Source organism: Erithacus rubecula, assembly GCF_903797595.1.
Source record: "Erithacus rubecula genome assembly, chromosome: 2".
NCBI classification, from domain to species: domain Eukaryota; kingdom Metazoa; phylum Chordata; class Aves; order Passeriformes; family Muscicapidae; genus Erithacus; species Erithacus rubecula.
Genome location: NC_136685.1, coordinates 8830614 through 8855844, shown reverse-complemented (window position 1 = coordinate 8855844; position 25231 = coordinate 8830614). Strand labels below are relative to the sequence as shown.

Here is a 25231-nt window from a genome sequence, read left to right as displayed (position 1 = left end):
AAGACTCCCAACTGAAGTCAGTCATGGACAGATCCTCAGAAAATATCAAGTGATCTAAAACTACTTCCTAGTAGAATTATCTGTTTCCCACTAATTACAGAGGACCTACAACTTCTAACTAAGAGCTTCATCATATAAAACAAGACCCCTCCTCCATGGGAAAAGCAGCAGCTCACACTTCTAAACAATATTTTGAGGGAAACAAATGCTACTATTAAGCAGTATTTGAGCAAGTGTTCTCTAAAGAGGCCCATCCACAGCAATGTATGATCTCCAGCACTGAAGACACTCTATAAATACACTGATGTCCCTTAACACAGTAATGCAACAAGATCAGAATGTATTGCTTACTTTTGTAAAAACTGAAAATATGCAGTAATTATGGGTATTAGGTCAAAGTTTGAAGATTTGATGTTCAAATTTCATATAGGTAGTATATAACAAGGTAGAGATTTTTCATACTGACTGTCACTACCTCTTTTGTAGCTAGACTGCAATTTCCATGGACACAGTGCTTCAGTACATGTCAAACCACCTTTCTGAGATCCAACTTGGGTGTCTGCTTTATGATGTTAAAGGTAATTTTCCTAAGCAGAAGTTCAGAAAACACCTGCCCACCAACAAAACCCCCAGAACAATACCCACCTTCACCCCACTCCTGAACTGGAAAGTGGTGGTATCATAATGAGGTTAAGTTAAATTTGGTATTTTAATTATTCAGCTCACAGAATAAACTCAGAAGCTACTGCTATTTTTAAATATGACACATGAAAATAATCTAAAGCATGAATGAGTAGTAAAAATTGTGGCTCATAATACAGCAGTAAAGACACCTGGGAGATGCATGAATTGTGTACAGAATGGGAGCAAAAAGGTAATGGGTTGGAGAATCATAGCTACACAATTTTTAAGGGCTACAAATGGAAATGATAATAATATTCTAGGTGGAACAAGTGATGTAAATGTGATGGAAAGAAATGAAAAATCTAAAATGCTAAAGCAGGTATCAGGAGTCTGTATTGACACAAATTTTTATGCTGCACCATGGTGTAGTGTCCCTGTAGAACTGTTATAAGAAGGAATGGTGCAAGAAAGAGAAATGTCATTTTACATGGTGCAGACAGCCTTGAGTTCCCAAACCAGAACACTGTGTCAGGGAGCTGAAAAAACTAGTCAACATAAAGCCTGATGATGGTACTTATATATCCAACTTTTCTCATGCAAGTACATTGTCCTGGGATTGTGTATTACAGATGTTGACTAAATGAATGAGGAAAAGGAAATGTGTTGACTTTAAATGTGATAGTTTTTCACCTCTATTCCTTCTTTTACATAAGTGTTTAACACACTCAAAAAATTAAAAATGTCTTTATGTTTCAGTTACACAGCAAGCTGGCAAAATATATGCAGAGTGGTTATGGTCATAAAATAAATAAACCCTTTCAGAAGGGGAAAACCAATCACACATTATTCCCAAAGCTTTTACCCTTCCTCCACAAAAAGAAAAAAAAAAAGGCTGAAAAAAAAGTAATGTTGAGAACACCATGGAAAAAATACTTATAATTGAAAGTATTCTGTTAATAAGATGAACTTTTCAACACTCCAGCACAGATCATTAAACCCAGTTCACAACCATTCTGCATTTCCTTTCCATCAAGCTGTTAGAAATCCTCCAGCGCTCAATGATGTATTTTATGATGCTTTGGAAAAAGATACAAACCCTCAAAACTGATGATACAGCACAAGATGAGAAGATGGCAAACTCACAACACTATGATACTCATGGGCCCCCTTTTCTGATATGGAACTCATGAAATTAAAATATTTTTTAAAGACCAGGAAAGGATTTTTTTTCAGCCAACAGAAAATGCTACTGAAACAAAACATAGAGATCAGTGTCGATGGAGAATTTCTTTGTGATTTCAAATATTTGATGAATTTTACTGGGAGCATGTAAACAAGGTCTACAGTGTTATGGGGAACACTGCATATATTCTCTACCTGTGGTCATTTTTTACTGCCTCCAAGGAAGGCAAATGAGGACACAGAAGCTATACTTCACACTGGGAAAAAAAATATTTGTTGGACTATAGAAAAGTCCATAAACGGGAGCTTAGTTATAATACTAATACTTTCATAAATATATTTATATGTACATATATATACAGATATATGTACACATATATATGCACATATATATATATATACACACATATATGACATTTATGATATTTACATGGTGCAAAAACTACAGCCACCATGTACTGTCTTGGCTTCCTTTAGAGTCCTTTCCATTAACTACTCACATCCCAAGCTCAGGCTGGCTGGGTGACAAGGGCTGTTTCCTGTCCAAGTGCTGTTTTCCATTTACCTTTGATGTCAAGGATGTCTCTGCCTTTTGGTGTCTGATGCACTCTCCCTTTTTCATAGTTAACTTTATGTCTTAATAGTTAAAATTATTTGTAGCATACTCCAATACATTGGAATATTCAATTCAGTCTAAGGAGGAGACCACTCTTGTTTGTCTGCCATCATAGGTGCAGCCCATGCAGATCCCTCTCACCTCTCAAAAATTTTGTAACTATTACAGATCTTAAGGGAGCTGGTCAACTTAGGTCTCCATCATTCTGATTTATAAAAGAGAGAGCTTCAGAGACTACAACAGGCTGGCTTCAGGACAACACAAATGCAAATAGTCCCATATCCCATACTTTTAGCTATTCCTATCTGGACCTAAGCATAAAGTATCAGCTATACTAGCTCTTCAGGAAACAGTGTACATATATATATATATATATATATATATACACACACTTCCTGGAAGGTTTCTCTAAGAAAAAACATACATTTAAATCTTCCTGAAAACCTCAGAAATGTGTTGTTTCCAAACATTTCAATAGCAAGAACTTCCTTCAAGATACAAGGTAATGAAAGATACGGGGCACACAAAGATCCATCTTGTGAAGCTGTGCATAATCCTCACAACTTCACCATGTTCTATAATGGTACCAACTGTTGTGAAATATAAGGTCATATTTGGATTTTATTTTTAAGGGAATTAAGTTGTATGGGAAATGTTGACCTCAGGGATATCAGACAAAGTCACTATTTGTAAATGGCACAAACGTAAGCCTAACAACAGTTAAGTTCTTTTTTGTGTAAGCTGGTTCATGTTTTCTGACCATAAGTTTTTTTGTATCTTCCTTTTGAAGTGGTCAAATATAATACAGTGATCACAACAAACTGCATTTTTGTAAGTTATTTCACTTATTGTTTCTTACATTTAATACATCCAATATTATCATATAAATAATACCTCCTTCAACATCTGAATTTGGCCAACTATTTTCAAATATATATATAATTCACACATTTTTTCAAATGGGTTAAAACATTTGCTTATTTTTTTACTATTTTCTTTCAGCTTCTTCCTGATGATATATATAGCGGGCAAAATTTGCATCTGTTTAAAATACTCTGCAGTGATCACATGGTTTTTCCATGTCCTGGCACCTTCTTTATTTAACATACATTATCCAATTTTATTTGAAGTACACCTATATAAGACCCCAAGCCTCCAGTGCTTCCTGGCAGTTCCACTTGGATGGAAACAAAATTCAAGGACCAGCATTTTTGTTAATGTATTCGCATTTCAAACTGTGATCTCCAGTGTAATGACAAATACAGCACTGGGTACAATGATTACATCCTTAGCTATGTGGACCTGAGTGTCATTTGCACCAAGGTGAGGTGTGACTAAATTTATGTCTGCTTTAAGGCCACTTTCCACTGACTTAGCATAAATTTGATTCTGAGCCTTATACTTTGGAGTCCTGCATCCAAACTCATTGGACTCTCCATATGAAGAGTCCTGTTAAAACATTAATCACCATTAGGTTTCTACAGTATTAACTTTGTGCTAAATTATTAGGGGAATAGTAGAAGTTTCTCTGCAAAGTTTAATTACAAAAGAACTGAAACAGGACAAAGGTAACTGAGGATAAGCAAGTGAGAGGCATGGAAATCTCAGCAGTATCCAGCTTCAGCTGCTGAGAGTAAGAAATCACCTTTGACAACAGTGATCACAAGCACAGTAACCAAAAAGGAAGGGCCCTAACAAGACTGTGCCCCATGTCCCTTTGAGCACTCCTGGTCCTCTGTGATTGCACTCCTGTACAGGTGGGTATGTACTGCTCCTATTGACACTAGTGGCTAAATTCTCATAAATTTAATGTCTTAATTCTGACCCATAATAAACTCTGATCAAAGAACTATTTCCCAGATATTAAATGTGACAGCCTGCACTCTACTTAGATATCACCAAAGACACAATATTCCAGCTCTAGAAGCCAAGACCCTCTTATCTACTCTTGGATAGACAGATGAAGACAGTGGCTGCTATAAAACACAGATCATGGTAGTGACAGACTAATCTCTTGGATTGACAAGTAAATTAAGTCCCCTGACAATTTCCTTTGAAATCAATAAACTTTCAATCACACCTTTCAGCAGGTGTTGGTATTTTCTGTGTACTTGACTTCCAATGCTGAAACCTGTTTAATAGCAATAGGAGAGGGACTTTCCATACCTCACCCTACAACTGGGTCACAGCACAGGAAAAAATTATCTGTTGTTTCACATTACTTGAAGTATTTTCCAGTAAGAAGTACTTCTAGAATTTTTCCAGCTGAAGCCCAGAATTCTGCTAAATATACAAAAGTCTCAGAAGTGTTCTCTACAGACACTGCAAACTATTTTTCAACAGGTCAGCACTACATACTGAACTATTTGCAAATTATTAAAAATATAAAAAATATTAAACACACAGACTGTTCATTACATTTATAAGTCTCACAGGGCTGAAATGCAAATTACTCTGTACTACAAATATTTGGGTAACTGAAAACTTGCCCAAAATGTTTGAATTATAAAAAAAAAGAAAAAAAATAGTCTTTTTATGGGTTAAGGTAATAATGAGAAAACTGTTCTCCCAAAAATCTGTATCTTATTGTTGGACTGAAAATAGTTTAATAGAGAAAATATTCATTGACAGGGCAGTATTTTACATAGAGAATTAAGCCCCATCAAAGTGGGCAATGTCATTCCATCTACAAGGGAAGTGCCAAAGGAGACGGCCAAAATTTGCAACGGTGTGATAATACCAGCAGGGATGGATTTGTTGCTATTATGATTAAAGCATATAAACAGAAGAAGATTAGGAGGGGTGAGAGTGAAAAGAGAGGAAGAATAGTTTATTGGTTGGAAGAAGGGCAGGGAGAAGCTTATGTTGGAATGCAGTGTCACAGTTACACACCATAAAGCTTTCAGTTGCTCCCATTACATGAATGTCAGAATGCAGCTGCCACTTTCCAGCAGAAATTCTTTCCGTTTTCATTTTGGAAGTACAGGGTGGGTTTTTTTTCAGTGCAGCACTCCCATGAGATCACCATATTGCATCTGCAGGTACCCTCATGGCACAGGGACTAGCAAATTTTGTACACATGCTCTGGGACATTTACCACTTAGGATGAACCAGCAATATACCCTTAAAGTGGAGAGATGGCTCAACCAAAATAAAGCATTAAGAATCAGACTTTGTGCTGTCTTGAACCAACTGCTTTCATAGCCATCAGTGTACAGCCACACCTACCAATAAATCTCAATGACAATCCATTCACTTTAAGGAAATGGGGCTGAACAAAGTAAATGAGAAACCAGCTTTACAATTATAATCTCATTCTGCTGATGAAAAGGAAAGGCCACGATTTTCCATCAGTGCCTTGAGATCCCTAGACCTCTATTTTTAAGTGCTCCACTCAAGACATTTTGGAAGGTGCTTATTTTACCACCCACTTAAGTCAACCCTCAAAAAGACATCCAGTCAAATCAGACCCACAGTCCTTCTCAGCTCAAAGGGCTCTGAGTTAGACAAGCTAAGCTGGCATAGAATCCTGCAAGGAGTTCATACCCATACCATTTCAATTAATTAAAGTGGATTAGTGGCTTAATGATGAACACTGGAGAAAGAAGAACAGTAAGGTTCTGCCTTGTGATACCAGTGAAAAACATGATGAGAGAATCAGGACGTATACACTGAACACATTTTTGTCAAAGAATACAAAGAAACCATGAATATTTGAGGTTTGAGCGAGAACTTATGTCCCAAATTCTTGTCAGGGTATCAGAAGAAGGTAAAAAGTGAGAGAAGGGTGTTAGGAATTCTCTCAGTCAGCTCATTTTTCCATCCTTGCTTTCATCTTTCCAGAACTGTAAGCATTTTAAATAGTAAGGGAAAAATATAAAATTCCTTCCTTTGCAACACTACAGATTACTGCTAACCTTAATTATTATGACAAATTGAATATATGCAGGAATCTGCTATAAGAGAAAAATTATCATATCTAATTTATTACACAAATAAAACTCATCATCAGGTAAGGAAGGTTTTTAGTGCAACTGAGAACAAGAATTTGCAGAATATCTTTCAATTGCCAGTGCCAGGTAAAAAATATGAACCATGCCATCTGCCAACTGAAAGTCTCAATTTAAATTATGTTTATTGAGAACTGGGGTTTTTACCTTCCATCTCAGTAAAATGCATATGCAGTAGTCATACTACTGTTTTAAAATAGAAATAGATAAAGTAGAAAAATAAAGTAGAAATTCAGTATTTTCAAGAAAAATTAGGACTCAAGTGAATTCTGCTCCTTATACAAAACTGTTTTGGAATTTGAAATGGAGCGGAATGTTCTTAAAATTTTCCAGTGACTAGAAATGTTGTAACAAAGTTATTAAAAGCATATTTTCATTAACATCAATTGAACTTCCTTACAGAACTTCAAAAGTAATGACTTTATTAAATACATTGTCCTTCCTGGACTTCAGCTTAAATGTATACTTAACACTCAATTCCACATGAAAGAGCAAACTCTGATGAGTATTTTTCACAAAATGCCACAGTTAAGTAGACTTGCATCCCAACACCAGAAATCAAATACTGAAACACTGAAACAAATAGAAAAGGAAATGGACTTCTATTACATTTCATTTTGAAGATAACTTCAGTCCTAAGAGAACAGATGAGAATTCCTAAGATGATATCTAGGGCTTGATTTAGTTCCCTAAACACAGACTTGTAGTGAATGAACTATAATGATGAACACATCCTCAGGTATCTGAAAAATCAGTGGTGAGATTTGCAAAAACTTCTCTAAAATAATCAGTAATCAAAGAATTTCTAAAAAGATTAAAAAAAAAAATTCTCCAGTATTTACCTGAACTTAATTCAACAGAGTATTAGAAATGCCCTCCACCAGTGGATGTGCTAACTAAGCTCAAGAGATGTTGTAACTGTTTTGTATAAAGTTTGTGTCTTTTTCTGATTCCTTACACTCCTGCAGTGAACTCTTCAATCAGGAGAAGCCAGTCTTGGGTAGAAACCAATGCAGCAGAAGCACCTGCAGACTTCACCATGAATCATGTGGAATGAACAATATGGAAGAGTAGGAAATATCTGCAATTACAAGCCTGTCCATCCTCAGTAACCTCATATAAAGTTTTTTCAAGCCAAGTCTTTCCTCATTGCTTGAGCAACTGTACCACATGTAACATGAAGCAAGAGCAGAGTACCTCAGCTTCTTTGCTGAGGATTGGCAGTGAAATTCCATTTTAATACAGAGCTTCTAGGAACAGATACTTGTTACTAGAGCTTGAGCTCAAAGTGTAACCTTTGTAAAGTCTTTGTTCAAAAACTCCATGATGCCCTTTCACCTGCTCCTTTCATGAACAAGTCCTAACTGACTGTGTTCTCCTTCACCTACTACTAAAACAGCATGAGAACTATTACATTTTTGGCTCTGTTGTCTTCTGCAAAAGCACATTAACTGCAGTATAAAAACATAAAAAACTTTCAAGATATGTGCAACATATACACTGAATTCCAATTGTTTGGTTCAATTCTCCAAAGAGTTGGCTCTCTGATTTTCAAGAGCTCTGCACACACATCTGCAGAATTTCAAAAGATCTCACCTGCCAGCATAAAATGCTCTTTGGGAAATCTGGCTTGCAGAAGGATGTCGAGTTGAGCTCTTCTTAAAACATATGCCATAAATCCTAATTGTCTTTGAAACTCACTTCTTGCTTTTGATTCCCTCATTTTTATACAATCATTGCAGTTAGTTATTACAACATGAATCTAAATTTCTGGAAATTCAAAATAACAAGATTTTATTAACAAATCTGTAAAAATTCACAGTACTTAGTAAATCCTGTTATTCTACCATTTACCATTTTCATCTTTTTATTTTTAGTCCTTCATTTCCGCCTCATTCTCATGTTTTACTTTGGATTCCTGATGAATGATCACAGATTCCGCTTTTCAGTTTATTTTTCTTTCTTTTCTGTTTGTGGATTTGGCTACTTTAACGTCTTTTAACTTCCTAGAAAAAATAATTTTTATAGGTGTACTAGAATTTTGACTACATACATTTGAAATCAATGTTTCATTCGCACTGAAATAAACATGTTATGAAAAAAAATCCAGTCTCTTGAAATTGAAATGATTGCTTTTAAGTTTAACTTCTTTGAATTATCACAGATAGAAATCTTGCTTTTCATATTGTTTCTATATTTAACTGAGAAGTAAACCAGAATATTAGACAAGGTGAGAGAAGCTGAAGCTTCAGTGAACATTATGAACAAACCACAGTTTTTCAGAGAAAAGTTTGGGAATTAAGTTTTTTCTCAAGCCTTCTGATCACAGGCTTATGATCAAACAAGGAAATCTTAGGGCAATGCTGTTTTAACTCTGAATCCTCACTCCTAAAAATGTGATCAGTGTTAAAAATACAAGCTATTATTCACCTGCTTGGTAATTGTAAGCTGACTGATACGGTGTTGCTGATTTTGTCAAACCTGTCTTTGAACTGCAAAAATTGTCACTATACTATTTACCCATCTCATCTCAACACTTCTGGACTGCAAATTTTCCTGACTCAGGAGAGTACTGTACTATATGTAATCCATTATTCTCCATAAAGATCTAGGATTGAGAGGTGATGCCTACCTGCTTCATCCACTTCAAAAACTACACAAGGTACACTATAGATACACATGGAAAACTGTTCAAAATTTAAACTTCCCTCAGCCATGTCACATCTTAAGTTGTATCACCTTCACAGGGTTTATCTCATTTCATTTAAATTCTCCTAAATTTATTTTTTTTTTTGCATCCTTGAGACACTTCACATTCTTTTGTCCACTATATTCAAGGTGGGGTTGTTTGCCTGTGAAGGAATTTCTGGCAGACCTGCACAGCACATGGACAGTGCCTGCTCCTACTGACAAAGGCAGTGTCCATGGAGGGTTATACAAAAGAGCCCGTCTGCCTGTTGACGGCTGCATTTTCTTACAGTTTATATTTTTCAAAGCTTTTTGTTGAAGGGGAAAGGTAGAAGAGAATATAACTGGATCCCTCAGGGTTAGGGTCTGTCATCAAGGCAGTGAAAATAATGGTTTTTAGCAGTCTCTTGGGTGAGCTGACACTTTCAACCTCATTCCACAGTAATCGGCTCTTTGCTGATGGTGTTTTCAAGGTTTGTTGAAATTTCAAATCCAAGCCTTTTATGAGTGTCTCAGTGCAAAGTTATATTTCCCTTAAAAACCTTTGTTTGCCATGAACCCATCTCTTTACTTTGCTTTCCACCTCAACAGAAGAGGCTATTTTACATTTGCCTTAGGTTTTCATGTGAAGGTTTTTTCATATATTCTTTTTTAGGAAAAAAAAATCCGAGAAATCATTCTACAAATCACTGCAGCAACTTCTTGGGTGTTTCAAAGATACTGTGTCTTATTTATTTTATTTGGTTAGATTTAATAAATAATCTGCATTACTTCTCTCCTTTCCAGGTGAGTGACCTGCAGAACTTCTGTTTGCATATGTTCTATGTTCCTGTGGCTGCTTTCCTGCATGCTCTATCAGAATTACTGATACTGCCTAAAGCATCATCCAGGGTTGCAAGGTGGATTTTGCACTCTGTAATGTGTAAGCTGTCAATTAAAGCAAATTTTATTCCAATTGCTGTCTCAGACCACCTGGGCTTCCTTGTATATGCTTTCAAAGACTTGATATACCAAGAACTGATAGAACTGCCAAATCATACTCTCTCATAAAAATAATTCAACTCAGAGACCAATTTAAAACATCCATGAAGTTAAACTAACACACTCATCTTACTGAAGGCAGCTGCACTTAGGTTCATGTTTAAATCTGTGCAAAATTGTGTCAAAGTATCTTTTCTTGCTTCCTCAACATGTAAAGGGAGTTGAAGGTGGGTGTATACAAACCCAATGCTGTTTGTTTGTTCTTTTAATATGTATTCCATTTATATGGATGGATGGATGAACTGAAGAAGAAAACTACACCAGACTCATTTTTGTTTTATATAATTATTCATAGCACTCTTCACAAGATATGCATTTATTTGAAATGTGCACCAATTCCCTTGTGAAGTCTGCTAATCATAGGCATCTGTTCTGTTCCTTGCATAATAATTTTACAAATATTGTGACAGAGTTTGTGTTACTCTAAGTATTTTACCTATTTTAATTTTTATGTTTATTTTTTTCTCTTTTTAATTTAAGCCTGTAACTAAGAAGAAATTAATGTATTTATTATTCCCCCTCTCTCAATATATATATTTCTATAATATTTGTCTATTTTTGCAGTCTCACTGCACTTGTCAAAATCCTGAGATAAGCCTACTTTTGAAAGGGAGTATTTAAGGTGGTTAAAAATATGCTTTTCTAAGCATATTTTATAATGGACAGCAAGATCATCAGAAGTTAATTTACCTAGGCAACAGCTACATAAACTTTGTTTACCATGATATTTAATTCACGTAATCAACACTGGAATTAGATGCTATTATATCAAATGAAAATTTCAAATATGGAATAAAAATTTATATTTCTTTTAATCTCATAACTAGTTATATTTTCATCTTTTCTCTCTTTCCAAAAAGCACCAGAACTTCTAGTCAGAACCTGCCACATTGCCATCCTTTCAGAAGATGTTTTCTGTAATGGTGACACCACGAGTATTGGATTACATACTTAGGTTCTAAACTCAGCAAAATAGAAACTAAATGAGTATCAGTGCATTCATATATTCTTTCCCTCTACTTTTAATCCTGCTGAAGAGATACCCTCTTATCTCAAAGGTCACACATGCTTCATAGTTCCCATACTGTTAAAAAAATCTCCCTCCTTTAGTCTCAACATCTCACAGCTCCTGTGGATTTCTAGTAGTTCCAGAGTAAGAACTTTGTTTTCTTGGAGAAATACCCATATTTTAAAACATGGTATTTTTCGCTTGTCTAACATTTATCAAAGTGCTTCCCATACTCACAATCAAGTGTTCAACTGCTGAAACAAAATAATCAGTATGTGCACAGAAATGATGTGTCAGGGTTTCCAAGTTAGGAATGTGTTTTATTCCCAACTATTCCAAGTTCTGTGTTTTTAGCTATCATTTATGAAATCAACAAATTCCAGCAATATCCAATATTCCTTCACACCACTGAGATAGTAGCAACACATGGGTTTTATTTACACATTACTGAAATTTGATTTGCTTAAACTGATACTACTCAGAAGCTTTAAATTCTTCCTCTTCAATGAGTTTTACAGGAAGAGTAATACTTACATTGCATTCATTAACATGAGTTAATTTACAGTTAATTTACTCAAAGCTAGCACAAAAGTGCTAGCATTTCAAAAGCATCACTGCAAATAAAAGACTAATGCTGTAAGAGATTGAATTTCACAAGCACGGAAACTTGTCCATCTGTGATTAAATTAATGATCAAATGAAATGTTTTAGGAAACACTCAACAGTGTTGCCAGTAAAGTACAATGAAATCTTCCAAGTAAGGATTTGCATTTTAGAAGAAAATGTCTGGAGGATGTAGCATATTTATGAGTCAGATGCATGTTCCAACAACTGAGAAAATAATTTTGTCACTGAGACTTGTTTTTCAGTTCTGTTGTCTGAATATAGAGTGAAGAAGATTATGAGGTTAAGAGCAAGTATCAAGGAAGTTGTACATTATTGAAGTTTTCCATCTTCACAAAGTGAGGCTGATTTTTTTCCTTCCCAGTGCCAAAATTTTTAGCAGTCTGGCAAAATCTGGATGCTGTACTTCCCACGAAGAGGTGAATGTTGTTAAGACTTGAAGCCCACCATGACAAGTGGAAAGTGTTTGTGGCTACTCATGAGCCAGAAAACAGAGCAGCCAGGAATTATTCTGCAGCTTTGTCACTGAACATTAGAGTATGGGATGGTCTGTGCTCACACAGATGAATCTCCTCCTGCCTCTGAGCAGGATGTCAGCATCCAAACTAACTACTGGGAATGGTCCTGGACCTCAGCCAAGCCCAGAACCATGCAAGGGTGTTGCTGGCTCCTTTGGGCCAGAAAGTCACTTAAAGACAAATTTAAAGCATCATTCTCCCAATGCTAAAATCTGTGCCATAGCCCCACTTAGCTACAAGTATGGATGTAACCTGTGTGCCCTTCTCTACTAATCAGACTTGGTTAAAGGCACCAAGGCTAAGTTTGAGTTAATGGGTGTCCTGAAGGAACCCTCAGTGGAAGCCTCCCTGAGAGTCAACAGGAAAATAGGGATAGGCTCCAAAACTGAATTCATACTGGAATAAACTGGTAATTCCCCTTTCATTTGTCTTAATTAAAGAGGAAAGCATTATCTCACAAGTTTAAGGTAAAAATACAGTACCTCATTACTTGTAGAGCACAAGGGGGCTAGATAGCAGCAGCACTCAGGTCCAAAGAAGGGCAATAAAGCTGTTAAAGGGTATAGATAAAAATTCTTACGAGATATGGCTGAGGGAGCTGGGGTTTTTTAGTCTGGAGAAGAGGAGGTTCAGGGGAGATCTCTACAACTGAAAGGATGCTGCAATGATGTGGGAGTCAGTCTCTTTTGCCCTGTCCCAAGTGAAAACTTAAGAGGAAATGGCCTAAAATTGCACCAAGGGGGACTTAGATTAGTTATTAGAAATCCTTTTCTTTCACTGAATGAGTGGTCAGGCATTGAAATAAGTTGCCCTGGGAGGTGGTGGAGGCACTGTGTATGTAAGTGCTGCAAGGACATACCGGATAAAGCACCTGGGATATGGGTTAGGGGTGAATATGGTGGGTGATCCTGAAGGTCTCTTCCAACCTCGATGATTTTGTGATTCTGTGAAAACTGGCAGCCAAAAAGGAGCCAAGAAGGAGAAAGAAGGGGATGCATTTCTCCTTTTCATGCATGCTAAGGGAGAGACAATCTAGTCTGTATGTGGTTGGACTACAGAGAGCTTTAATTTGTGAAACAAAAATTTCTTCAGTGAAGCAGGGTCAGGCATTGGAACAGACTGCACAGACAAGTAAATGCTTGAATCAACATCCCTGGAGGTGTTCAAGAAACATGTGGATGTGGCACTGTGGGGACACGGCTCAGTGCTGAATGCAGCAGTGCTGCATTAACAATTGGACTCTATGACCTTAGAGATCTTACACAAACTTAACAATTTTATGTCTCTGTGATTCTAAAAATCAAATCTGCTAAACACACATTCCAAATATAAATATTTACTGGATTATTTGAATAAAAAAATACAACAAATTAACCTCTTGCTCAGAAATATAAACTGTAAACAATGAAAAGTTCTTAAAGCAGAGAATTTTAAGACCAAATCCAAAATTCATATAATGAAAAAATATCACCAAGAACTACACAAATACAAAATCAAATGCTCTAGCTACTAAAATACACATATGTGCTTAAAATCTTGTGGGAATCAAATATTCCAGTAAAAATAAAGGGAGAGATGGAAACACAAGTTTCTTATTATCGCACTTCATATGTTATAAAACCTAAGAGTTAACTTATTTTTGGCAAGGGGACAAAGATTGCACAATACCCTGGCTTACACAAATATTTTCTATTGTTGAATGCATCTTAAATGTAGCTTGTCATATATTAACTTTATGCACACAGTGCACCATGAGGTCTAAGAGTGTCCCAAAGATCCCTACGTTTCAAAATATTGATGAAAAGCTGCCAGTATTCAGTGAGCCAGGTGTAAAAATGTTATCAACAATTTACAGTTTAATTAAAAGCACTGAAAATCATTTGAGCAATAAAGACTACAGTTTTTGACCCCCCAAAAATTGGCACTTTTAGACAAATTAATGCACATATTTTCTAGAATGCTCCTTTCCAAAAATATGTAAGATTTCTCTCAAAAAATTTTCTCTTTTGTAATCACAAAGTGAAATATGCCTGTAGAAATATATGAGGTTATCTTCATGTTTCACATTTTTAGTTCCTTTTTCCTTCAAAAGAAGAAAAAGTTAGATGTGCAGTGGAAATGGTTATGAAGCAGTGGATATGTGTATATTAACCACATCCATTACATTTATTTGCCACATGCATATACCAACCCCAGATTTCATGCCACCACTAACATGGCACTTCCTTCCATTGTAAGTTTTATAAAGTAAAGGAAGAAGCAATAATTTAGTAAGAGTGAATGTTTAAGAATAAAAATGTCCTATTCTCCATTTATCAGCCACTAACAAGCAGACTTAATACTGAGCACTGTTTGTCATTTACAGAGGGCACGGATATGGTCCTGTTTCAGCCTTCTTACTGCTTCACAGTGACAAAGAAAAAAGTTCAGATATACAAAACATGCAGCTACAGCTCTCACGCTCATTGAGTTACACAAACCAAGACTGAGAAGCAGAAGCAGTGATATTTGTATTAAATTTTAAAATCAATGTCTTTCAGTACTCCTCACAATTTATATTACTATTCATTCCCATGCATTTTCCCATGTATAACCAGCAATCCATTTGCATCAAGATAAGAAACCGCTATAAAAATCACAACCAGTCTTAATTTTTGGTGTAACACATAATGCAATTGCCAAATATCCAGTGATTTCCTCATACATTATTTAAAGACGATAAGAAGGAAGTCATAAACATATTTCTCACAATTATTTATATTCCAAGGGTGTTAAAGATCCAAATTCAGACTCAGAATTACACCTATCTGCTTTATTATATGTTACTAGGATCAAGCCATTTTTTTTGTTTGTGTGTAACAGAATAATTTCCATAGGAAATACATGGCATTACCCAAAGGCTGAGCACTTGCACTGCTTTACTAATAAAGCAACTCCCATTCAAGAAGGTTCATGTACCTGAAGTTCTGATGCTCGTTTCATCATCTCCAGGGTGATGTAGCAGCCAATAGAATGAGCTATCAGTACCAGCTTTATATCTTTTGATACATTCTTTTTGAGGAAGTTCAGCTTATGCTCTACTTGTCCGTTAAGTCCAAAAACATCCTCTAGCTCCTTAATATCTGTGTCTGAAACATAAAAGAAAAGAAGTTCTTTGGTTCAATGAAAGAAATTTCAGGCATGTCTTCCCCCCACCACTTCTTTGTAGAACACTGAAATAAAAATATGTATTAATTTAAAAAAAACAACAACAACAAAAAAAAAAAAACAAAAAAAACCCACAAAACCAAACCAAACAAAAAAACCCCAAACAAACAAAAAAAAAAAAAACCCCACAAAAACAACCCCCTGCAATCAGACTTCAAAATTTAATTTTCATTTACCACCACTGGAAAATCATGACTGATAAATCACATGCACAGGATGTAAAGCTGATGTGTAGCTTAGGAAACAGCACAAGATATGTAAAGACATGGAGATTTCACAGCACATCATCCACTATTTTGATTTCCTTTATCCAGAACAAGACCAAACTCAGGGCATTGGATCAGCTTAAATCAATTCAACTTTATATTGAGAGATCCTCATCACAGAAGACAAGCTACCATACATGTCATCATGCACTAGCAACATTCAGATATTCAAAATCTCCTGTCTCAAAGATGCACAAAAATGTCCCATGGAATGAGGAAAAATAGGAAATGCCTATGTGTCAACACAGAACACTAGCACCTATATAAAATACCCCTGTTAATGGAGGTTCTCACTATTGTAAATTCAGCTGCAAAGAGGAAAATCAAGTTAGAGCTTCATGGTTCTAGATTACTGTACAATTTCTTTCCTGTTTGGCCAGGGACCTTCTAAAGGAGCTTGGGCAATACCTCATGATGAGGACTTGGCTCCTTGCTTCCAGCTTCCTTCCTGGTTGGTCAACAAGACAAACTGAACTGGTGACTGTAAGAATATGCAGCAACTCAGGCGTCTTTAACTTGTTTATTACAAGAGTGAGGTGTATCTGAAGTTCTCCAGTCTAAGGGGGTTCTGAGCTCTTTCATCTGCTAAAAAGTCCTTTACCCACTAAACTAAACACTAAGTTTATGCTGCACTACCCTACTGGCATGACTGTAAGAATAGTAAAAGGAAGAATAAAAGAAAAGAGACAAAGAATGAAGGATTGTATGCCCCTATCTTATCTAGACAAGATGGAGTGGTACTAATATAATTTAATCTCTTAAATCTGTGCTATTATCTCAGGATTCAGTTTCATACTACAGATTAAACACCTGTACAGGCTGACCTGCAGTGCAGTTTTAGCCTCCTGACAAAACACACAAAGGGGAGCAGCTCGTTACAGAGCCACAGTCCTACAGATGGCTCCCAGGTTCCTGGCAAAAGCCTCAACTCAGAGCAGCCAACAGAGCACACACAGCCCTAACTGGCTCACTAAGGTGTTTAACTTCTCACTAAGTGTCTTTTGATGAGCTCTGCAACATTCCCCTGTGTGAAAAATAGATATGGAAGAAAGTGTCCATCAGTCAAAGACACTGTAAAGATAAATACATTAAAAAGACTGAAATGCATTGAAAAACTACTGTACAAGAAAGTCAGAATCAGAGATGTTTCAGATTGATCTGCACCTGCTTGAGGAAAGAAGTAACTGTGAGTTAAGTGCCTGTGACTGTGAACAGCATTTATCCAATTATGGCTCACAGTGCTTTAATTCACACACAGTAAATTTCATGGCACCTGGACAGTAACCTCAAATACTAAAGATTACTGCATTGCTGTAGTGAAGTTATTGGGAGGTTGATAGTGGCAGAACTAATTGGTAGCCCAAGTGGGCTGGCAGTACATCACCTTTTTGATCATCTGTGTGAAACATAACCTTTAGGTGAAAAATAATTGCTCAAGATGGATCTTTTCTGAGTTTAAATAATTATCACCAAAACCCCAAGAAAGTTGTTCTTCAGTTAAACTAGTATTTCTGCTAAAACTACTGATGATCATATCCCAGCATAATTTAGAGCAATTCACTCAAAACAAAAAAGCATTTACCAAAACACATCCAAGGAATGCAAAATTAGATGAAAAGTGATATTTATTAGGCTTTCTACATGTAATGGAAAACAAAGAGTTTGCTCTATTTTCCAAACCCTAAGTAAAAGCCTAAGGCAAAACCATTGTTTTTAAATTTAGTTTCTACTTTTAGCAAAAGCTGCCTTTCCTACATTAAATTACACAGTACCTCAGCCTCATGCAGGAATAAGTTGTCTACATCCCAAGTCTAATCACAAGTATATGTAACACAAAATATGCCAGCATAGTAGAAACACGATGCCCCACTGGATTCAGCAACAAGTGAAAGAGCAATTACATTGAGTGTACATGTATTACAACATATATTGTAATATATATGTGTTGTTAACATACATAGTGTTGGGTTGTGTAAGTCAATTGTCCCTTGTAAAGATTTGTTATCATTTCTGTACTGTTCTGCTCAAGGCACTGCCATCTCAGTAGTGTATCAGCACATCTCATCTCTTACATTTTATTGCAATTCTTGAAAATAATGTTTTCAGCTTATTTTCCAGTTAGAGCAAAGGAAAAGGAGACAAAGTAGATGCATAAATCTTCTAGAGAACTTTTCATGGTTCACAAGACCCCAGAACCCAAGAAGGAAACAAGACAAATTTTTATTTTTATTATTCAGTCTCATGAGGCTAATGGCTTTTCCATACATGAATTCAGCATCTGCTAAAAGAGCTGCTGAAGACTGCTGGCATGAAATTAATAAATAGCACAGCAGAGGCCATCTAGGCACACCTCAATATTTTCCAAGTTTAGAAAAATACAAATACAGTTAATTAGTTAAGATACTCCATATCTAATTTAATGCTTATTTACCTAATAAATAGCAGGGCAGACATTGTGGCCAACATACTCAAAGCTATTGACTTCAGTAGAAATGTGCCTGTTCAGAATCAGCTGTGCTGCCAGAGCAAGAACCCTGAGGAAGGACATGGCTGGGGACTGAGAATAAAGTGAAAACAATGGCATTTTCCTCCTTGCATTTGGCCAGACTTGAGAACACCCAGCTCAAGCCTGTGCATCAGTGTTTCCTTAAGGGAGCAAGGGAGAGTTGAGCCTGCAGAAGTGATTTTTAATAGGATGGGTCAGTTGTGATTGATGATGATCATGGACACTCATTCTACTGTGGGCCAAATCATCCTCAGTGCAGCCCTGCTCACACACTCAGAGCAAGGATGCTGATCTCCTCAGCTGCTGGCCTGTGCTGCACACACAGAGAACCTCTCTGAGGCTGCAAGTGAGTCCTGACAGCCAAGGCTGACCCCAGAGAATTGTTTCAGCTGTTTAATACAACTTTTCCTTTTCTTCTGAAATAGTGGTTTAACGCCAAACCCAATCACCTTGGCACTATTCCCAGAGAAGCCACACTGGGGAATAAGCATGCAGTGTGGGGTCTGGTAATCCCCATGCAAAACTCTCATCATGGACCAACCCCACACTGCTCAGGTGAAGCTCTGGTGTCATGTAACCCTGTACTGAAATAGCCATCCTATCTGACATCTGAACAAATATAAAATTGCCCACGCCTCATGTCACTTCATGTTTCCTCAACACAAATGCTACACTTCTAATAGTCCAAAATGTGCGAGAGCTGGGCTGTATCACAAGTCTGAAAGATTTATTTATTTATTTTACAGAATAAAATCGCCCAGGGATTATCCAAAATCAACATGAATTTCTTGGGTGGAGAAGTTTAAATGGGTTCTCTGTGTAAGCAAACAGACTCACACAAACACACTGGCAGTCAGCACTCCAATGGCTCTACATCAAAGAAGGGGCCAGAGTGACTTCACCTCAGGTGTGGAATACATGCCATGGCTGAAGGAGAGCTCATTTAAGCAGTTTGCAGATAGTAGAAATTCTACAACTTGTACCTTATGCTACAAACACCCCATCTGAGCCAAGACATAATTTTAAGACTTTATTTAACTAGTGTATTAAAAGAAATACTGGATTTCTTTAATTTTTTTGGCAAAGTATTGATTTTCTGATGTGCTTTTGGAAAAATAAATGCACCATCACTTTAATGAATCTATTTTCTAACATCTGCTAAAACTACAGGCAGAAAACAATGATAGATTAAAATAAAGTGTTTGCTGTAAGATTAGTTGACAAGCTAATCTTGCTAGGAAAAAGGACTTGGGTTTTCAGGGAAATAACAGAGAATTGTGTTTGTTTGTTTTTCTGCTGTGTATGCAAAGGAAATTCGTATGCAGAAAAAAAAGCGTAGCAGTTATATGAGCAGACTGCCAATTCATAAAAGTTAGCCTTTCATAAAAAAGTCTGCTGAATCATAGACTTCTTTTTACAGGAAGATTCAAAAAGATTTCTGACTTTCTAACAGGACCTTCAAATTTCTGCATGCTTTTGTACTTCCCAAATTTCACAATTTTACATGTCCAAACTCCAAACTGCCCTGATCACAACAGGTGACTGAATATTTAAGCTCAGTACCTATAAACACTTGTCATGAGTGACTCTGAAGATCAGCTCATAAACAAAGCCTCCAAATTACTCATGAACAAGTAAGGAACCATGAGGAAAGGTGACCTGCCATTACATATAATGAAGGAAAGGGAGGTAAAATCCACTGGTCTACCTGCACTGTATCTTCCTCTTTCACAGACCATTGATGCTAAGAAGTGGCAGCAGGATATCTAAGGACAAACTTCCATCAATCACTTCTATAAAGCAGTGTACTCAAGAATTTTCAGAACTGGATCTTTTGCAGGGTAAGGACAAGTGTCTGGAGACTGAACTAGTAGGGTAGCTCAGAGAAACATAAATTCCACTGTATCTCTACTAAATACCCCCAAGTAAAACCAATATACTTGGCAAAGTATTTTAGACTTTAAATACCACTTCCTTTTCCACTACAAACAGATACACAGACACTGGTGTGAGGAGCAGTAGTTTTGACTGAATAAATTGTGTTTAAATGAAGCAAACCTGGAAAGTTTTTATCTTTTTCTTCATGTAGCAACAGGCAGAAATTACAAATGAATTACTTAGATTAGCTGTTAAAATGGTGTTCATAATATGAAGTCTAATTCTGGAAATTAAATTGATTGGTTTTTTTCTCATAGCAAAAGACAAAATTTCCTATATTGCTCAAAGCCTCAATGTTTCACTTAGTCTTTCATTTGATTAGTGATCCATGGATAATTTGTATCAGTAACCAACAAAATGCCAAAGAAATAGGATGGAAACCCTGAAAGAATGTTGAATAAATATTGAAGAACTCCTCCTGACATGAAGAATGAGGTCTTAAAGCATTGTGTTTTAGATTAACCCTTAGACCTTAGGCTGGCCCTAGCACCCTCAGGAACTGTTCATGCAACTTTTAAGATAAACACACCACTCATTAATGTTTATTGGAGCAATTACTTTTTGTAAAGGTATCCTCCACAAATAAATTACCATTTACTCAAGATACTGAAGTGGTCATATATATTATTTTCTTTACTAGAAAAATAATAAAGACTTATTTTACAAATTGAACTACCGATTTCCTTTACTTTCTACACACCTATTGCTGGGACACTTGTTAAACACCTAATATGTTTTTTGAAGGAAGCTGTATTCTAATTAAATTAGTACAAGTGTAGTCTGACAGAATGAACTAATAAACATGACAAGTACTAAACCCCAGATTTTTATTAAAAGCATACTAGATGCCCCAGTTCAGGATCACCCCAGGACACTAGAGTACCCTGAACTTTTAAAATTATCTTAGAAACTTATTTTATTTTACATTCCCAGTCCTGCTTCCCTCTTTTCAGAGTAACTATTATCAAGAAATTATGAAATAGCAGTACAAACTTTGAAGCAGAATTTTGTTGTCTCCTAATTTAGCAAGGCAAACACCATTAAAAAGTGTTTTATTATGCAGTTCTACACCACTCAATGTCTCCATTCCAAGCACTTGCTGGGCATAAAGCAAATGCTATATGGGTGTTTTGCATAATGTATATGGCAAAGTTTTCTGTATTTTAATGACTGCATTTTGCAGTCAGTAAGCTGAATAACTGCAGGAAGTGCAATATGTAAGAATTTTCAGCATCATATTATAAAGAGAGAAAACAAACAGCAAAACAAACTTACAAAAATCCCCACACTTTGCAGGCTAAAGCCCCATCACAATAGAGGAGCAGAATTTCCAATACAAAATGACCTCAAGGAGCAAAAAGGAAAGAGGTCCACAGCAAGGTCCATGTTATGTTTCTTGTTTTTGGACACACTGAAGCCAAGTGCAAGGCTGTGTCAATGCCCCCATACAAACAAAACTGCACCCTTCCACAAACTTGCTTTTATACAGATTAATGATGGAAGAAAACCAGAATAACAATGTTCAGCACTTCACCAATAATGGATAGATGTAGCATAGATGGTAAGGAAGGGACAGTAGAAATTGTGTGAGTATTGAAGGGAACAAAAATAGATGAATATCACTTCACAGGCATTGATTCCATTGGTTATGACAAATGAGGTGCTGCACCACAGTAGGCAAGTCCAACAGTCACACCTATTGAAAACACCACTTCAGAACTTTGGGAAATTTAAACAGATACAAATAGAGAAAGGACTGAGAGCAAACAAGGGAGAGCCAGAGTTTGGAGCAGAGTAAGACAGCTGGCCAAGGAAGACAACCCATGTTATTTCACAGAGAGGAAATAAAAAGAATTATTTTCAAAGTAAGAGAAAATGAGAAGGCACACACCATGATGATAAGGAAAAGGGAAAAAGCAGGGAGTTATACAACAGGACAAGTTACAATACAGAATCTGTACTTCACAGTGACTGGACAGATTGATGGGTGACATTTTCTGAAGTGTTTGACACTTCTACTGAATTCGAGCTCTAATTTTTAATTTGTTAGGCCAGTCTCAATTCTTCTTGAAAATCCATCCCAAAATTTTATTCAGTACTGTGATATCAATCAAGCTAATTGACTGATATCAATCAATACTGAATATCAATTCAGTACGGTGGCATCATTTTCAATTAAGTATCACTCTTCATAAAAATACCAAAATAACACTAATCCACTTCCTGTTTCATCAGCTCCTATAACAGGGATTAGGATGGCATACAGTAAACTTAGTACTTTTTCTTTGCTCTTGTGTATATTCATCTTAGATGACACTGTTTCAACAGGAGTATAAAGCGAAGTGCAGTTTTCTACGTTCACTTGTCCACAGAAATGTTAAATTTAATACCCAGATCCAAATTATGTAACAACAGCATCATTTTTAAGAAAATTATCCACTTAGGCAAGCATAACATTTTCCCATCTTTCATGTGTATCCCTCAAAACTGATGGATTATAAGAAGCCTTCAAAATTTTCATCTTGTATTTCCTGCTGCTGTAAACTGGTGGCACAGCACTGACTGCAAAGAGCTACATCAGTTTATGCCAGCAGAGAACACGACCCCCTGCTAGAAGTGCTGAGGGCTGCAGCACAGCATGTCTGCAAAATCTCCTGCAATGCAGTGCCACTCACAGCACTCAGTCAACAATCCCAATGCTACCTGCCTTGAAAAGCCTTGTAATCTCTGCCTGGGCTCCTCCTCACACAAGGAGTGTGACCTGGCAGCAGAGGGAACCAACCACAGCTCAGTGACTCCCAGCACTGATCCCCACTGGCAAAAGGGAAACAAACAAAACAGCATGGGCAAAATCTGCATTTATGAAAATCAGTGGTAAAACTGAGGAGAGCAAACAGAATTTCACCTTATACTTTGTATAAATCTAGCAGGTTTCTTTATCAGTTGCTGATGCTTTCAGTAACATTTGCATATGCTGTGCAGTGCAAATTTTTGTGAAATGACTACCTTAAATTCTGATTTATATCTTTTCTTCTCCAGTGTTCTGTTACACTGTTTAAAAATTAATTCTCTGTTACCAAGACAGCAGTTTCCTTTTTAACTTTCTGAAGAAAATGCTGAAAGTTTCTTTCTTAGTCACCCACCTGAACTGCCCAGCCTAAAACTATGGCAACCTGCCCACGGTACTACAGATGGATTTACTCTACTTGGAGTTTTACCTTATAGGTGAAGTAGAGACTGAAGTGCCACCAGTACAAAACTGAGTACTGAAAAGGGCTACAAGCAAGCTGGAGAAAGACTTTTACAAGGGCATGGAGTGATAAAACAAAGGGAAATGGCTTTAAACTGGAGGAGGGCAGGTTTAGTTTAGGTATAAGGAAGAAATTCTTTGCTATGAGGGTGGTGAGACACTAGAACAGGTTGCCCCAAGAAGTTATAGATGCCCCATCCCTCAAGGACAGGCTGTATTTGGCTTTGAGCAGCCTTTTCTCATGGAAGGTGTCTCAGCCCACAGCAGGGGAATGAAGGGATGAATAAAGGATTTTTGGTCTTCATTTTACACATGTGAGAGGTAAAGTAAATTAGTTCACCACAAGCAGTTCTAGAGTCATGGTTGTAAAAAGTTTGGTTTCCTCACTCATTCACATTAGCAGACATTGAAGCAACAGCTCAATACAAACATTTTGAAACTGCCTGAGGCTTACAGTATAATTTATATAAAAATATCAACTGAGTTTTACCTGTACTCTAGATATAAACAGCTCCAAATATGATCGAGTAGTTGCATACTGAAGTGTACTCAGGAACACTGATATTGCTTTCTCTGTGATTAACTGAAATAAAACCCCAAATCCACAGCACAGAAGTCAGTGGAGCCTCTGACAGCAAACTCAGCAGTAATATGTTTAAAACCACAATTCTGTTCTGAAAAAAGTGACACTACAATGGCAATTCCTGAGCATTTTAACTATCTGCTACAACGTTTGACCCAACAGGGAATTATTTGGTAACTAAGTAATCAGCCTGGCCACACCATTAATTCAGTAACTGTAGTAAATTAGATAACATATGAACATATCTATTAATTAAAAAGACTCAAATTCAGCCTTTAGAAAGAAGAGTATCTTATCTTTGTCTGTCTCAAAGAAAGACAATAGTGCCACGTGGTATCAAAACTAGAAAAACTTCATCCAGCAAGCAGCAATGAGACTCCCTCATTCAACCTGAATCCACAGTATCACATAATTTTGTTCTTTATCATTTCTCCAAGCACTCTGCCTCTACTCAGATCTTACAGATTTAAGATACACTAGAGGTAACACTAATTCATTACTGATTATTGAAGAATGAGGCCATTTGCAGTTACTTCTTCTGAACCCTCTGCTTTACAGTTTCCCATATTTTCCTGAAACACCTACACTGCTCCTCAAAGGAAGGGAAATTCCTAAAACTGAAACAAAACCAGAAAGGGTCCACACTCCAAATCTGACTACTTTCAGAATCTGGAATGATGTGCATTACTGATAATTTCTCACTCTTACATCTATAGATGGCTATCAATTAAAAACTAAAAATGTTATTAAACACTGGACTGATCCCATCAAGATCTCCAACAATTGTTGCAAATTTTGTGGGTATCAAAATTAAATCAAATATACCTATTATAAATTGGAATTGCTAAATGAAAGTATTGATCAGCTTTCTTCCTGCAGCCAACCTGTGCAGTGAAGAAACTTTTTGACTCAACTACAAAAGCAAATCCAGACCACTTACACCTTCAGACGTGATGATTATTCCCTGCTGTGGGGTTACTTCACTGTCATTCTGTTAGCAGATGCAAGATTATCTTTCAAATTGAGTTGCATTAAAAGATTCCTAAGTGTTCTCCCTGGGGAAAATAACCTGATCTTCTACATACTGTGGGGTTTTTTTTCAAATTACATTAGGTTTTACTTTCCATTTAACAGTATGGTAAACATTTAAACAAGCTACTCTGAAACAT

At 36.5% G+C, this 25231-nt stretch overlaps 1 protein-coding gene across 1 annotated transcript in view; it reads right to left on the bottom strand.

Moving 5' to 3' along the window:
* LDAH (lipid droplet associated hydrolase) overlaps positions 1-25231 on the bottom strand; it is a 109782-nt gene that overhangs the window by 48048 nt on the left and 36503 nt on the right. The window contains exon 4 of the mRNA XM_079298167.1: positions 15271-15440. Coding sequence (XP_079154293.1) covers positions 15271-15440 — 170 coding nt within the window. The remainder of the gene's footprint in view (positions 1-15270; positions 15441-25231) is intronic.